Source organism: Heptranchias perlo, chromosome 25 (assembly GCF_035084215.1).
Source record: "Heptranchias perlo isolate sHepPer1 chromosome 25, sHepPer1.hap1, whole genome shotgun sequence".
In the NCBI taxonomy this organism is placed as follows: domain Eukaryota; kingdom Metazoa; phylum Chordata; class Chondrichthyes; order Hexanchiformes; family Hexanchidae; genus Heptranchias; species Heptranchias perlo.
In genome coordinates this window covers 26,045,733-26,062,780 of record NC_090349.1, presented here as the reverse complement: position 1 = coordinate 26,062,780, position 17,048 = coordinate 26,045,733, and the positions used below count along the sequence as shown (strand labels likewise).

At 44.2% G+C, this 17,048-nt stretch overlaps 1 protein-coding gene across 8 annotated transcripts in view; it reads right to left on the bottom strand.

Annotated features, from left to right (window-relative positions):
• Positions 1 to 17,048, bottom strand: part of kdm2bb (lysine (K)-specific demethylase 2Bb) — a 239,778-nt gene that overhangs the window by 76,459 nt on the left and 146,271 nt on the right. For all 8 annotated transcript variants that reach the window (XM_068005804.1, XM_068005806.1, XM_068005802.1 and 5 more), the window contains one exon: positions 10,326 to 10,801. In XM_068005804.1, coding sequence (XP_067861905.1) covers positions 10,326 to 10,801 — 476 coding nt within the window. The remainder of the gene's footprint in view (positions 1 to 10,325; positions 10,802 to 17,048) is intronic.

Here is a 17,048-nt window from a genome sequence, read left to right as displayed (position 1 = left end):
AACCTGTTAAACCCTAATTGTTTAACTAATTTAAGTCCATGATACACAGTTTCCCCCCCGCCAAAGGCTCATCGTACATGCCAAACTAGAGTCTTAGATTTTTATTTGATACTTTATTTGATGCATTTTCCAATTTTGTGGACTCTACAATGGGCATTGTATTTTTTTTAAATCTAAATGATGAAGAGACATTTTCTCAATTTTGAGAACCATTCTCCATTTGCTATTTGGGAATTCATTATTTTCCTTTATATTTTAAAACTTCTTTCTTCCAAACAATAGCATATAATCTATCACTTGGAGGAAAAAAGTTTCATTAATTTTTTTAAAAGGTATCGGATATAAATTAGGGAATTCAACCATCGGGTTATAAGCAGTAAAGTTAGAACTTACACGCATTCCTTCCAAAAGCTGCCCCTGCCATCACAACAGTGTGTGTTTCTAGGGGGTGTAGCATGTTCTCCTGCAAATTTTTTATATTAAAAATTATGAATTCTGTTTATTTTTAAGTATTAACACCCCAGATCACAGAGGCTCTCTCCTCTCCAACACCCCCACTTCATACAGTCACTCTCTTTCCACCCCCTCCCCACCCCCAATCCCACTAGCTCATGCCAATGCTCTTCTCCCTGTCCTTGGGCTTTCAATCCTCTCCTCTCCTCTTTCCCAACAACACTCTATCCCACTTTTCGCTACTCCCTTAACAACAATTCCAAACATTTCTCTTGCCTCATCCCCTTCAGCACTGCTGTCAGGCTGTCCTCACCCCCCTCCCTACAACAAGTGCCGCTGTTGGGCTTTCTTCTATCTTACCCCCGTTTGAAGCACCACTCGAGCTTTCTGCTCCTCCCCCATAACTGCCACGCTCAGGTTTCCTTGCCCCTGCCCCACACCTGGTTCTGCCAATGTGCTCTTGGGCTTTCCTCTCATTCCCCACCAAGCATCGCTCTTGGACTCCCTATTCGGTGCTGCTTTGGGATTCCCATCTCTGGTTGTTGTTGCTTTGATTTGAATGTTACTGCACACTGTGATGGGACCTCCTGATTCTGCTCGAGTTCCCCAAACAGTTTGCAGTGCTGTTCAAAATCAGAGCAACAGGAGATAGGAGTCCCGGAGCAGTGCTGTTGAGGGAGGTCAAAAGCAGTGTGGATATTAGGCCACAATCAAGGCAGTGCCCTAAAGTGCTGACTAGAATGTGGATGATTAGCATGTATGACTCAGGCAATGAGTCTATACATAAACAACATTTATTCCAGACTCATACTTTTCATCAGGTTTTAAAATGAATGGTACGATCCAGTGAGAAGCTAGGCCATATGGACCAGGTAGGTTCTAGTTTTGATTACTGGGGTAGGTGGGCTTACTCGTACATTTTTTTCCTCTTGAGGTACCACAGTCAGTCAGTGACATGCTGACTGCAACAGCTGGTGTGCTGCGCCAAAGAATCCTGCCAAGCTCTTTCTTTATCTGTTCCTCCTTCCTCAAGTGGTCTTTTAATGGGGCATACACTGGTGGCTTTACATTCTGTAGAATAAACTGAGGAAGAAATTGTCATTGTAACAGAAAACATTTTGGTTTATTCACAGTAGTCTTTGCCCGAGGTTAAAAATTTCTGTTTTTTTTCATCATAATTTTCCTTGATGCTTTTCAACAAGATTCGGTAGCAGTCTGTTTTCCACTAGCGTTCGGGTCAGACATTTGCATGGATCATTTTACAACAGCAGAACACTCAGTCTTGGGAGAAAAATCAAAGCCTACATAACTACTCTACTGTCAACATCAATGCTGCTCCACAACAGCCATGGAGTAGAGCTCAGCCCATCCCACCCTCCCCAGTGAAAGGAAGGAAGGTGGGACAGTGCCAGGAAATGATGGGGAGGGTAATGGATCTAAAAGGAAATATGGGGTAAAATGAAGAAGATCTGTAAGCTTTCCAGTAATAAGGCCAATAGTTATCTTTCTAATTAAGCTTGCAAGTCCCAGTTGATAGTTGTTTAGGTAGCTTTGGGGAAACGATGGGCAGATTAGTAAGTGATGGTGGATTGCTTTATTGAATATGATAAATCTGAAAGTCAGTCTTTTTTTTTGCAATAAATATGTTCTTAAAGTTTAAGAATTTATCAATTGCAAAGTAAAAATTTTAATCAGATTGCATCCAGTTTTAAATGTGAAATTCAAAATTTTCCAGCAACGTTTTACGGGCCCTCCTAGGAAATTGCAGCATGCAGGGAAGGCGATATTGGGAAGATGTGTGTGCAATTCTAAAATTCTTTCCTAAACCCCCATCCTGGGTCTGTACAAAGTCCACTAATCTCAGCCAACATGATGGTATGCTGCTTCCCCATGGATCTCAGTTTATCTACTGAGTTGCTGAAACCTAAAGATCAAGAAGGTCCCAGGTTGGATCCCCAGTGTGTGCCGAATTAGCTGTCGTCAGGTGAGGGAGCAGTAGAGGCCAATTGGCCTCAGTATCCCTACATTAGGGAGAGGAAGATTGGCGAGGGAAGCCACTCATTATCACTGTCCAATAGCATATCAAGCAAGGACAGGGTAAGGCACGACTGGGATCCCCACTACTAATGAATAGTCTACTAACACTCAATATCAAGGTTCACACATGAACAACAGTCTCTTGGGCAAGGTAGCAACAGCCATGGAAACTACCCCAGCAAGGAGTCAGAAGAAGAGAAAGTTTGTGCAGAAAAATTTGCAAGAAGAACATATCTCAAAGTCCTCTCAGAATCTAATGCAAGATGGCCAATGCCTATTTTCAGTATGCGTTGGTTAATCAGAATATGATCTTGGGCTGAGTTTCACAGAATGGCCTGCATTACTTTATATAGCCAATAGGTGGCAAAATTAACCGATCACTGAACATCCAACTGAAGCAGCTTCTTTCAAATACTCACACCACCATTTTGTTAGTGACGAGAGCAACAATATTTTTTTGTTTGAAAAGTAGCATTTGAGGACACCCTGAGAGAGAAGGAGGGAGAAGCCGAACGTGATAAGTGGAGGTCCTTTAAGATAAAATCATATTCATGAAGGAGACAAGGAGACTGTCAGTGAAGCAAATTGCCCCAAAAGAACCTAAGAATCGAAAATAGATGGAATTATGTATTAGACAGGGACCCCTAGGGTGAAAGACCCACCTGGGAAACCAGGAAACTTGCAAGCGCAACAAAAAATGTAAAACTGTCAGCAGAGAGAGGTTGTAAAACATCTTTTTAGCTCACCCGCAATGATATTTGAGCAATACAGATTGGGAAGATCCCAGGTTCAAGCCCTGGTCTGTGCTGAGTTTGTTCTCAGCTTTGGCCTAAGTGGGGGTGGGGGTGCTACAATTGGTTCCAGATAGAAGAAAATCATCCAGGGATCTCACTCCTGATTACTATCCTGCAACTCCAGCCGAGAGGGCAAGTATGTGGATGTTAGGCATGGACAGGATCAAGTTCACCCCCAATGCCAGCTGTTTGACCAACAGCCCGCTGACAAGCATCATTTAGCTTCAAAAATGAAGATTGGCCACTTGGACTTCGTACTAAGGGCAACCAAGACTGTCATCTTCAAGGCAGAAGGAGGAGAAAAGAATTGGTGGAAGAACGGGAAGAAAAGGCACTATTTTTATTCTCGACCCTCCCCCCACTTCTCTTCATGGCGAACTGGGTACAGTTCCTAGGCAGTAGTTCCCCTCTGATAATTTATCCAAACAGCTATGATTCATGTGCGAGTGCTGGCAGGATATCCAACTATAAAAGAGTCACAGCCTGGCACAATCCTGTCATCACTCAGCATCCACATACATGCTTCTGGCAGGGGTAGCTGTATAATGATCGGTAGTGGGAATGCAGGCTGGATTTCCCTTCCCCAACCCAAAGGTATACCTGCTGCTACCAGTTAAATCGGTACAGATCACTGTTGATACCTGGGACCTTTCTGGTTTATCTCTGAATCAATGAATATATTTTACGAAAACAAGGTGGTTAGGAAATTATTTGGATTTGCTCGGGTGGGGTGGGGGGGGGGGAAAAGAGGTAACAGCACAACAGAGGAAAAATGAAGGTATAAATAGAAGTAAAATGTGAACAAAGATCAAAGAAAAAAGGCGGTGAACGATTTTCTTCTCTGTTCCTCGCCCCCCCCCCCCAACCTATTTTCTTCCCTCCTTTCCTGAAAGCTAAAGACAATTGCTGGGAATGGTTCCATAGGCTCTGGCAGCCCTCTGGAACCCAGCTCAAATGGCCAATCTTCATGTGTAATATTGAGCAGCATGTGTTGGGAGCATTACAAATTTCACAACTGCATTAGATATTGTCTCGAGTTCAGCATTACGGATTACTCCCATAAACAGACTTCATGTCCCCAATAATCTGGAGAGTACTTTACTGCCCAATATCTAATTAAATAATATTATGCCACTGGGCATTAATACAACCCCTTGTTGTGTGTACTGGATACCGTGATTGTCCCTATCGTTCAGAACATAAGAAATAGGAGCAGGAGTAGGCCATACGACCCCTCAAGCCTGCTCGACCATTCAATAAGATCATGGCTGATCTTCGACCTCAACTCCACTTTCCTGCCTGATCCCCATATCCATTGATTCCCCTAGAGTCCAAAAATCTATCGATCTCAGCCTTGAATATATTCAATGACTCAGCATCCACAGCCCTCTGGGGTAGAGAATCCCAAAGATTCACAACCCTCTGCACAAAGAAATTCCTCCTCATCTCAGTCTTGAATGGTCGACTCCGTATCCTCAATTATGCCCCCTAGTTCTAGACTCTCTAGCCAGGGGAAACAATCTCTCAGCATCTACCCTGTCAAGCCCCCTCATAATCTTATATGTTTCAATGAGATCACCTCTTATTCTTCTAAACTCCAGAGAGTATAGGCCCATTCTACTCAACCTCTCTTCATAGGACAACCCTCTCATCCCAGGAATTAATCTAGTGAACCTTCGTTGCATCGCCTCTAAGGCACGTATATCCTTCCTTAGATAAGGAGACCAAAACTGTACACAGTACTCCAGGTGAGGTCTCACCAATGCCCTGCTCAACTGTAGTAAGGTTTCCTTACTCTTGTACTCCAACCCCCTTACAATAAAGGCCAACATGCCATTTGCCTTCCTAATTGCTTGCTGTACCTGCATACTAACTTTTTGTGTTTCTTGTACGAGGACACCCAAGTCTCTCTGAACACCAACATTTAATAGTTTTTCACCATTTAAAAAATATTCTGTTTTTCTATTCTTCCTATCAAAGTGAATAACCTGACGTTTCTCCACATTATATTCCACTTTCTTGCCCACTCACTTAACCTGTCTATATCAGCGGACTTCTAAACACTCCAGTGACACAGGGCCAATTGTAACAACAACTGGCTTTATTTTTACAAGAAATGTATGAATGAACATAAAACAATATTCACCAAGATTCAATCAATTCCCTACTGCACCTTGTAGCATCAAAATAATAAATTAGGCAAACCTTGACCCCCGATAAGGCCTATCTCACTTTACAAGTCAGCATCATTGAACTGAGTGTCATTAACCAGTGGAAGGAAGACCTCCATGTTTCTCTCACTGACTGTTTCATAATCACGCTGCAGGCTGCTTCTTCCATTGAGAGAGGAAGTTACCCCTCCTCAGCTTTGTGTCAAGGATTGGCTTGCTGAGCTGCCAATCAAACTAACACCCTGAATGAGAAATCTCTCCTGCCACTGCCCACAGTGTTAGACATGATGTGGAGATGCCGGTGATGGACTGGGGTTGACAATTGTAAACAATTTTACAACACCAAGTTATAGTCCAACAAATTTATTTTAAATTCCACAAGCTTTCGGAGGCTTCCTCCTTCGTCAGGTGAACGGTGTGCCCACACCGTTCACCTGACGAAGGAGGAAGCCTCCTCAGAGGCTTGACAGGGTAGATGCTGAGAGATTGTTTCCCCTGGCTAGAGAGTCTAGAACTAGGGGGCATAATTGAGGATACGGAGTCGACCATTCAAGACTGAGATGAGGAGGAATTTCTTTGTGCAGAGGGTTGTGAATCTTTGGGATTCTCTACCCCAGAGGGCTGTGGATGCTGAGTCATTGAATATATTCAAGGCTGAGCCCTTGAGGAGAAAAAAAAGATTATAATCTGATCTGGATGCGATGGGGAAAATGATGAAGGGACTAGACTGCGTACATGTGGACAAATTATTTGGATTAGATAATCTGGGGAGAATGATGGGATATCCGTATATGTTACATATGCATAGAACTAGGTTAGATGTTAGGAGATCTGTCTTTTCACAGGACGTCAGTGACCTTTGGAATAAGTTGCCTGCTTGTGCAGTGGGTGTAAGTTCGCTGCAAGCGTTCAAAAGAGAGCAGGACACGTTTCTGGAGGAGGGCGAGATCGCTGTGTGCAAAAGGTAGGTAGGATGTTTGGTGATGCACCTCGTCCTTATCTCCTGGAACTAGATTTTGATCGCCTTTGGGGGTCGGAGAGGAAATTCCCAGAATTATTTTGTTCCCCAAACTGGCCTAGGGGATTCCCCCCCCCCCCACCCCCAATGTTTTGTTGCCTCTCCCAGGAGATTAAATGGTTGCTGGTGGATGGAGAGTATTGGGGGTCAAGATGCTTAATTGCAACACATATGAATGGGACAGACTCGATGGACCAGCTGATCTTTTTCTGTCCAGCGTTTTCATGTTTGTATGTTCCTCTCCCACGGAACAGAGAATGCGGCAACTCCCCCCCCCACCCAACTGGGGAGAAATCGTGGCACAATTCCGCCCCCCCCCCCCCAACCGAGCTGTAATCTGGGCATAAATCAGTACACAAACTACCTCTCCCTCGATAAGTCGAACTATCTCCCCAGAAACCCTCTAAACCCCTCCCTGCCCACACTAAAAAGAAATTCCACCAGCAATATCCCTTTCCCCCACTGAACAAAATCTGACTGCCTTCTTGCTCTTAGCCTCTCAAAGTTGTTCTCAGTCTAAGCCATGGTGTCAGCTCTTGATGTGTCTGGCATGTCCACCCCCACTAGTGCTGCTGTGCGCATGAGATATGCCTCTAGCCAGAGCCAAGGGCCAGTATGTGGAGCTGTAGTGAGTGGTGCTACGAAGGGAACCCTTTGTATTTCTTAAATTCCAGGTACTCGAGGGTGGTGGGGGAGGGGGTGGGGGTGGCTTCAGCGGGCTGGAAGACCACTTTTTGCAAATATATACTTGTGCTACTTGAAGGCCCTTTTTTAAATATTTGGATCTAAGTGGGAAAAAAAGAGGAGCTGGGAGCCCCTCCCTTCCCTCTGCCATCCTCTCCCTTCCACCTCTAACCCTTCTCTCCCTTATCTCTACCCGTGGCTTCTAATCGTGCTCTACCTTCTCCCTTTACCCCCCGTGCAGTACCTAACCCCTCCTCTACCTTCGTGCCCTATAAATTCCCACCGCATTCTACCCTCTTCTGGCCTCAAACATTGCAGTTGTCACTCGGCCTTGGTTCAGTAGTCCCCTGCCCTCTAACGCCACTTGACATGGTCTGGTCTCCACATGTGCAATATCACAGGAGGTAAACTTATAATAGTTACACAGAAAAGAGTTTTTAAAAAAAAAACACAAACAGAAAATCTCTCTCTCACTCCTCTTCTGAAAAAAAGTTCCTCTTTGTTCTAATCAATAAACTTTATCACAATCTAAAAGACAGAATGTAGTGATATCATTGAAGAAATCCACAGGGAACCTATAAATTTCAACTGCGCATTACCTATTAGTCATTGACTAGTCATTAAGAGCAGCAGAGTGACCTCAACTAGGCAAGCAAACAAACCATAAATTAAACCTCAAAATGTTAACAAATAGATCACAAAGGACGTTGAAGATGCTAACAGCTGAGTAGTGTATTTACAGAGCAAAGCGACCCCAAACAAATTCAAGGTACCAATGGCTCAGTGCCAGGTTTGGCTCCCAGTATGGCAGATACCCAAGCACGCTCCCAAGAAGGTTGCTTTAATCTACCGCTAAATCAAAGTTATTTTACCACCTCCACTGAGGCCAGACCCGCAGCTTCACTGTCCTATAGTAGGGCCCAATGGTAAACCAGATGCTGCTGGACTCACTGCAAATGGAATCAATCCACCGAACCAAGTACACAAATACCAACCGTCAAAAGCAACCACACAAGATCCATGCTCAGTCCTGAAGAGAACTCATGTAAGGCCTGTAAGGACATTGAAGCCATTAAGTCAACATCGTTGATCCTTGATCATGAGGAAAGGGTCTCCAGATGGAACAGGGATTGAAAGGGGTCCAGAGCACATTTTCGCAAAATGACAAACCTGAGTTTCAGGAGTTTCTGCTTCCTAGAAAGTCTAGAGATTGCTGACTCTCAACCAGTTAAAATGGTGCAGACACAAAAGCCCACCTTGTAGACTTTGATAACATAGCTGAGATTAAACCCAAGGGTCGCAAATCATACTGTTAGTGGCCAAAACTGATAAGGAACTGAAGACAGAGATAAGCATCAGATTCCAATCAAAATAGTGTCTTGAAGGACTAGCATATCTTTGTCTCACCCCGACTCCACTCATCATGGAGTCAAACATATCCTGTGGCGAACCTGCTCCGAGGACTCCGGGAGGCATAAGTTAGTACTTTAAGGACAACTGAACTGCTGATTACATCCTTTCCTTACAGAAAGGACTTGCATTTATACCGTGCCTATCACGACCTCAGGATGTCCCAAAGCGCTTTATAGCAAAATGATGTACTTTTTTTTTGAGGTGTAGTCACTGTTGTAATGTCAAAAACACAGCAGCCAATTTGCACACAGCAAGGTCCCACAAACAGCAATCAGATAATCTGTTTTAGTGCTACTGGGATCTTTTATGTCCACCTGGGAAGGTCCACTAAAAGAAGATACCTCTGACAGTGCAGCACTTCCTCAGTACCGCACTGGAGTGTCAGCCTGGATTATGCGCTCAATTCTCTGGAGTGGGACTTGAACCCAAAATCTTTAGACCTCTGAGCCACGACTGACATCTAAAGCATTGCTGAGATGAGGAACTCAACAACACGAGGGGCCCAGACAGTGTCCCCCCCATCCTCCCCTCCCCACAACTGGATAACACTACATGCCAGTGTTCTAACACACCACCTCTCCTACCTTTAACAGTCTCATTTTAAAAAAGACACAGAGAACGAGTATAAAAATTGATTTTCCATGCGAGGTGGCACATTGTTTCTTACGAAGAGAACTTGTGTATGTTGGGTCAGTGGGAGGGCTCCTCATTTGCATGGGGCCTGCGAGTGCCTGCATCAGTATGGGTGCATCTTGGGTGCCTGTCTGCTGTGGCATTCGTCCCATCCGACTGCACCATACTGGCCTCCAAACATGCACCATGCTACTTTAGGGTCGAGGAAGCAAAGGATCCCAGCAAATGGAGTCCCCGCACTCTCCAAGCCAGTGGCGATCTTTTGGGCAACCAGAGGGTTCTCCCCCACCCCACCCCCACCAATGTGACTGGAAAATCCTGTTTACGGCTAGAACCTGGCATATCGGTTCCTAGCGGAATTTCCAGTCACTCCGCAAGGCTCATGGCAGACGGTTGTTGGAACGGCCAAGTAATTTCAGCCCAAATAGACTATGAATAGGGAGGGGAGAATACCAGCCCATGATTCGATTATCATTTGGAAAACAAGCTTGAAGTTCCATTTAGCTACATTTTCCACACCAGAGAATGTTAATATTTGCTCTGCTAAGAAAACAGCAAAGTGCTATGACAAGTGCTTGGAGAGTTAAGAGTAAGCTTCCACAGTTAAATGAAATTCAATCGGTTACAAAAAAAACCTAACGGCACATATATTCAGAGTATTAGTACAAGAATTACACGTTGCAGAAGCATCTCAAGTTAAGGGAAGTCAAGTGTGTCTCCTCAAATGGCTCACTTATATTCATCTTTGCTGTAAATCCAATGGAATAATTAAGCAGTGGAGGCGAACCATTTCCCAACCCCGAGAAGCTGTTTGTCATCTTTAGTACGCTGATGGGATTTTCCTAATTATCACTCATAGATTAAGCCCTAAATTTAAAGAGGTATTGAAGGAATTTTGGATTTATTTTGTCAATCCCCGGATCTCAAAAGATGACTAATATACTGTACGTTTTATTAATTAACCAATTTAGAGTCATATTATTAGTAAAATGTGAATTGAAACACAGGATAAATGCCACTTATAATCAGAAATGATGACATGACTCCAGTTTGATTAAAATTATGTACTCCAGACAGATGAACAATTGCGTCAAAGCCTTTGAAAATATTTACAACACTAACCTTCATATCTTCCAGAAGGGCATAAGGATCTTCTATCCCTTCAGGGACACATTTCTTATTCTCTGGCAAGGACTCCAGTTTTTCCACAAGTGCCTTTAACCCTTTCAACTCGAACTCTGTAAGGCGAATCCATTTGTTAGATCCCTCCGACACTGGCTGAGAAGGGTCAGGCGATCCGCTTGGTGTCTTTGGACAGTCTGTCAGCATTGGTGACTTGGTACTGTCATCTGAATCATTGGACAAAGTCCGCTTTAAACGCCTTGTCGTTTTCTGTGTCTTCCCAGAGCTTTCATTTCCTTCCGAATGTGCACTGTTAGGAGAAGGCGAATCATCACCAAACGATTTTGTGCTTTGAAGGCTCATTTTATCTTTCGTCTCATCTTTCTCCTCCTTGACACGCACATCAGAAGATTCTTCATCCATGTCTAGTCGTGAATCTGATGAAGGGCTCTCTGTATTTGGTTTCTTCTCTGTATCTGAGAATATTTAAACACAAGTGTAAAATGTCCAGCATTAACCGAGAAACGGAAAATGTTTGATTGACGTTAAATAATATAGTACTGATGGGTTTGTTCCTATAGTAATCAACGAACACTTTGAAACAACCATTTCAAAACATAAAATTAGAGATCATTGGGTAGCAGTCAGCAGCAAGAGCCCTCGATTTTTCCATTCCATAGGGCAGGGCACTGAGGCCCAATTGTAGCTCTCTCAAGTGCTGCTATGTTGTGAGTTTGCAATGGCGTCGGGTCAAGTGGTCATGTCCAAGAGGGGGAAAAAGCCTTGTGACATAACCACAAAAAAGCATAACTTTTCCAGTCACCATTCCAGACAGTTTAGACATTATGCCATTAGTACAACTTCAGGAGGAGGTACGCTTCACAGGAGCAATTAATTTATAAAATTCGTCACTGAGCCAGGTGAGATATTAGGACAGGTGACCAAAAGCTTGGTCAAAGAGGTAGGTTTTAAGGAGCGTCTTAAAAGGAGGAGATAGAGGTAGAGAGGTTTAGGGAGGGAATTCCAGAGTTCAGGGCCTAGGCAGCTGAAAGTATGGCCGCCAATAGTGGAGCGATTAAAATCAGGAATGCACAAGAGGCAAGAATTGGAGGAACGCAGAGCTCTCGGAGGGTTGTAGGGCTTGAGGAGGTTACAGAGATAGAGAGGGGCGAGGCCATGGAGGGATTTGAAAACAAGGATGAGAATTTTAAAATCGAGGCATTGCCGGACTGGGATCCAATGTAGGATAGCGTGCACAGGGGTGATGGGTGAATGGGACTTGGTGCGAGTTAGGATACGGGCAGCAGAGTTTTGGATGAGTTCAAGTTTATGGAGGGTGGAAGATGGGAGGCCAGCCAGGAAAGCATTAGAATGATCAAGTCTAGAGGTAACAAAGGCATGGACGAGGGTTTCAGCAGCAGATGAGCCGAGGCAGGGGTGGAGAAGGGCGATGTTACTGAGGTGGAAATAGGCGGTCTTGGTGAGGGGATGTCAGTTGTAGCATTAGCAGAAACTCTCCAATAACAAGCATCACCTTTGTCTCTAACAATACTTAAATGTATATTTAATACCCTTTCAAAGCAGTTTTACACACAAATTAGAAACGCTAATTACCGAACGGTTTTAGCACATCAGTTTTGAGCACCAAGCACAGGTAAGTGACTGACTGTTTGAGGGCATCACATGAGTGAAGTCCTGCTCCCAACTAACACCCACTTCCCAGCAGAAGTCACTGGACTGTAGTCAGAATCAGGAACTCTGACTGCTTTCTGCCTTCCCTAGCCCAGGGGCACTGAGGCCCTGTCCTAGCTTAACCGAGTACCGGCACTGGGGTAGCTAACTTTACCGTTGCCCCCGCCCAAAAAAAACCAAACTCACTCTTTAATAGCACTGCAAAGCTTATAGGGCTCTGGTGAGACCACAACTGGAGTACTGTGTACAGTTTTGGTCTCCTTACCTAAGGAAGGATATACTTGCCTTAAAGGAGGTGTAACAAAGGTTCATTAGATTGATTCCCGGGATGAGAGGGTTGTCCTATGAGGAGAGATTGAGTAGAATGGGCCTATATTCTGTAGCGTTTAGAAGAATGAGAGGTGATCTCATTGAAACATGTGAGACGCTGAGAGGGCTTGACAGAATAGATGCTGAAAGGCTGTTTCCCCTGGCTGGAGAGTTTAGACTAGGGGTCATAGTCTCAAGATAAGAGGTCGGCCATTTAAGACTGAGATAAGGAGAAATTTCTTCACTCAGGGGGTTGTGAATCTTTGGAATTCTCGACCTCAGAGGGCTGTGGATGCTCAGTCGTTGAGTATATTCAAGACTGAGATTGATAGATTTTTGGACACCAATGGAATCAAGGGATATAGGGATAGGGCGGGAAAGTGGAGTTGAAGTAGATGATCAGCCATGATCTTACTGAATGGTGCAGCAGGCTCGAGGTGCCGTATGGCCTACTCCTGCTCCTATTTCCTATGTTCTTATGCAGTCATGAAAAAGGAAGTTGTACTGCTAGACAATAATAACTCATTAGGTCTATTTTCCAATCATTAAGACCCTATTTTTAGGAGTAAACTGGGTGTTACCAATCAGAAAATGGGGTGCATATCTGCTAGACTGGATCTCCGCCCATTTTGCACGATTGGCATACTGAAGCAGCACTTCAGGTGCCTAGATGAGATCCCTTCAAAGGATTGTTGTTGTCTGCTGCACGTTGAACAACTAGCAAAGAAGCATCATCATGGAGGCCTCGTAAAAGAAAGGCCATCAGGGATGTCAGTGGGACCATAAAGAGAAGCAAGGGGAGCCTGAAGAGGCTGTAAAGCATAACCTGGTTTTGGTTGTGAAAACCATTCAGGAAGCTCTTATACAGTTCAGCTCTTAACGGTGAGTTAACAGTTCTCTCTGTAACTTCCTCGTGCCCCCATAGTATCAGCCTTGGATGAGTGGTAGCACCTGTGTCTCGGAGTCAGAAGGTCATGGATTCAAGCCCCAGTCCAGAGACTTGAGCACATAATCTAAGCTGATACTTCAATGCAGTAACTGAGAGAGTGCTGCCATGTCAGAGATGCTGTTGTTCGGATAAATCATTAAACTGAGGTGCTGACTGCTCTCACAGTTGGACGCAAAAGATTCCATGACATTATTCAAAAGAAGAGCAAAGGAGTTCTCCTGGCTACCTGCACAAGTGCTCCAACGTTTGGAAGAAGCTGGAGTGCCTCATGTTCACAGCTTATGACACCTAGCCACACACACTGATATCTACCTACTATGCCAGGCGCAAGTCTTTCAACTCAAGGCAAGGAAAGTAGTTGGACTCATAGCATGAAGTAGATGAATCAATTTCAGTGCACATCGTGATGTTGTCATCAGTGAGCCGATATTGGGTTTGGCAATGTTATATTGTAAATAGGACACTGATTCTATAGTATTGGCACAAATTTTGTACCAATTTCACAGTATTGCATCTTTACAGTTCATCTGTTTGGATTAAAGCACATGGTGCAAGTGGTAAATAAGCCACCTTAAGATGCTTTTACTAGAGTGCTGCAGACACCTGGCTCTCTTGCAGTTGACAGCACTCCTCAAAGTAAATGGACCAACCACCATTTAGCAGACAGAAATAGAGACCCACTTTTTCGAGGAGCTCCCAATCTGCCATCAGAGCAATGGCCTCCTCTTCTTACCTGCTAAAAGTACTAAGCCAGTTAAGTGCATCAGCATGCTCTCGCTGTGACTTGAAATAGTACTGACATGAGCAAGCCACATACAGATTTGGCTGAGCATTCATTTCTAAGTTTACTGCACCCACAGCTTCTTCCCTTTGATCCCCCCACATTTGATTGGAAGCAATTCCAACAAAATGAAAAAAAATCTCATTGTCTTTTGCTTGTGTTCTCCAGTAGGTCTGCTGAAAGAGGCTAAATAGGAAAACAGAGATCAGGTTTTCTGTGTATGCAAAAGACCAGATATTAATTTTCCAAACCAGCCTCCAAAGGGCCATCAGGAAAGAAGAAGCAAAAGACCATAAAAGTGTGGAAGAGCAGCATACTCTTGGCTTCACTCTCCCAAAATCCAGATTTAATATCGAAGCACCTTTAAACGGTTTGCCATTGAACTGCTCCATGTTACGGAGACCCAATTACCTTCAAAATTAAACCATATCCTATATCATAATTTCCCAGATATCCTCAACATGACTCTAGTGACAGGATAAGCAGCTCCGTCTGTAACAACTGCAACTACAAAGTCTGGCACTTACTTTGTCACTGTCATGAAAACAATAGCAAGCAGCAGTGACTGAAGCAAATGACTCACGGGAGAACAGTATGTTCTTTTCCTGAAGCCATTTATTAGCATTCTTCATTTTAGATTCCACTTTTCAAGCATCGATTTAGCATGCGATCTACAGTACAAAAGCTTCAAACTTTAACTTCTGACTTTAAGGATTACCCGTCAGCATTTTAATAAACATATTAAACACCATTTTTTCTTACTGGTATCTGTGTATATTCTTTGGAGCTTTTTTTTTTAAAAGATACTTAAGAGGTAAAAATGGGCCTGCAACAGGGAGCTCCTGTCACACGTGTATCAGGTGCCCCAAAATGAAAAAGAAAGCAAACTCCAGGATTGTCCAAGCATCCGGCTACAGAAATTTCTAGTGAAGGCAAATGGCTTATTTATGCTTTGTTTTTTTTTGGAAGAGAGGGAAAAAAGAAAAGAAAGGAAACTAGAGGGAGAGAGGGCATGAAAAAGAATGAAACAAAACATACTACACCCTGCTCAGCCACACAATTATAAACAAATAATTGCAAATAAATTTCAAACATCATTTTCATAGTGAGCAACTAGGGAGGTTTCATCAGACCATTCTTGTGCACCCCATGGCAGCAGGCCAAAAAGCCCAATGACAATATCTGAGAGCAGACTGCTCCTGCCAACTCCAACTAAAGGCTGGGTTAGTTTAAGAGGATGAGAAGGAGGGGAAAACAGCGGTCAGGAAAAGAGGAAGTATCTTACCTTCAGGAAGAAAAAGTCATCATTAAATGGCAAGTGATCTAATTAGTAATTGTGTAAAATAACCTTCCAATTCCAGTCAGGAGATAAAGAATTTGTTTTCTGTAAATGTATTAGTTTTAGTTTATTTTGCCACTTTTCTCCTGAAGTCTGTCTCCTCACTGAGGTGTAATTCCAAGGTGGCAGTCATATTCACCCAAGTGGCCATTTTCCATGGGTGAGCCTTAACAGTCCATCAGGGAGGCTACTCAAATGCAGGGAGATCACAATCTAGCCCAATTCTATCCTCACCCAATGCTTAGACATGCAAATTAGCAGCTTCAGTTACTGACGGTCAAACAAGAGCAGGAACTCTCCAGTGGCTGGAGTCATACCTAGCACAAAGGAAGATGGTAGTGGTAGTTGGAGGCCAATCATCTCAGCCCCAGGACATTGCTGCAGGAGTTCCTCAGGGCAGTATACTAGGCCCAAGTATCTTCAGCTGCTTCATCAACGACCTTCCCTCCATCATAAGGTCAGAAATGGGGATGTTCGCTGATGATTGCACAGTGTTCAGTTCCATTCGCAACCCCTCAAATAATGAAGCAGTCCGAGCCCGCATGCAGCAAGACCTGGACAACATCCAGGCTTGGGCTCATAAGTGGCAAGTAACATTCGCGCCAGACAAGTACCAGGCAATGACCATCTCCAACTAGAGAGAGTCTAACCACCTCCCGTTGACATTCAACGGCATTACCATCGCCGAATCCCCCACCATCAACATCTTGGGGGTCACCATTGACCAGAAACTTAACTGGACCAGCCATATAAATACTGTGGCTACAAGAGCAGGTCAGAGGCTGGGTATTCTGTGGCAAGTGACTCACCTCCCGACTCCCCAAAGCCTTTCCACCATCTACAAGGCACAAGTCAGGAATGTGATGGAATACTCTCCACTTGCTTGGATGAGTGCAGCTCCAACAACACTCAAGAAGCTCGACACCATCCAGGACAAAGCAGCCTGCTTGATTGGCACCCCATCCACCACCCTAAACATTCACTCCCTTCACCACCGGCATACAGTGGCTACAGTGTGTACCATCCACAGGATGCATTGCAGCAACTCGCCAAGGCTTCTTTGAGAGCACCTCCCAAACCCGCGACCTCTACCGCCTAGAAGGACAAAAGCAGCAGGCACATTGGAACAACACCACCTGCACTTTCCCCTCAAGTCACACACCATCCCGACTTGGAAATATATCGCCGTTCCTTCTTCATCGCTGGGTCAAAATCCTGGAACTCCCTTCCTAACAGCACTGTGGGAGAACCTTCACCACACGGACTGCAGCGGTTCAAGAAGGCGGCTCACCACCGCCTTCTCAAGGGCAATTAGGGATGGGTAATAAATGCCGGCCTCGCCAGCGACGCCCACATCCCATGAACGAATAAAAAAAAACTCTGGCTGATTTTCCCCTCCCTAACTCATGGTGGCTGTGTCCGTATCGCCACCCTGATTGAGAGCACCTGCCTCAGCACAGACCAGGGATCTTGCTGATTAAAATGATTCAGCTAGCACATGATTAACTAGCATTCGGAGAGCAATTTCATTATTGCCACACAATCAAGCTATTTTTAGTCTACTGCCAGACGCTGCACATTTTATTGAATTTGTTAATGACCTTTTATCTGTTTGCAAATACTTAGAAATAAATAGCCTTAAGCACTTCATGT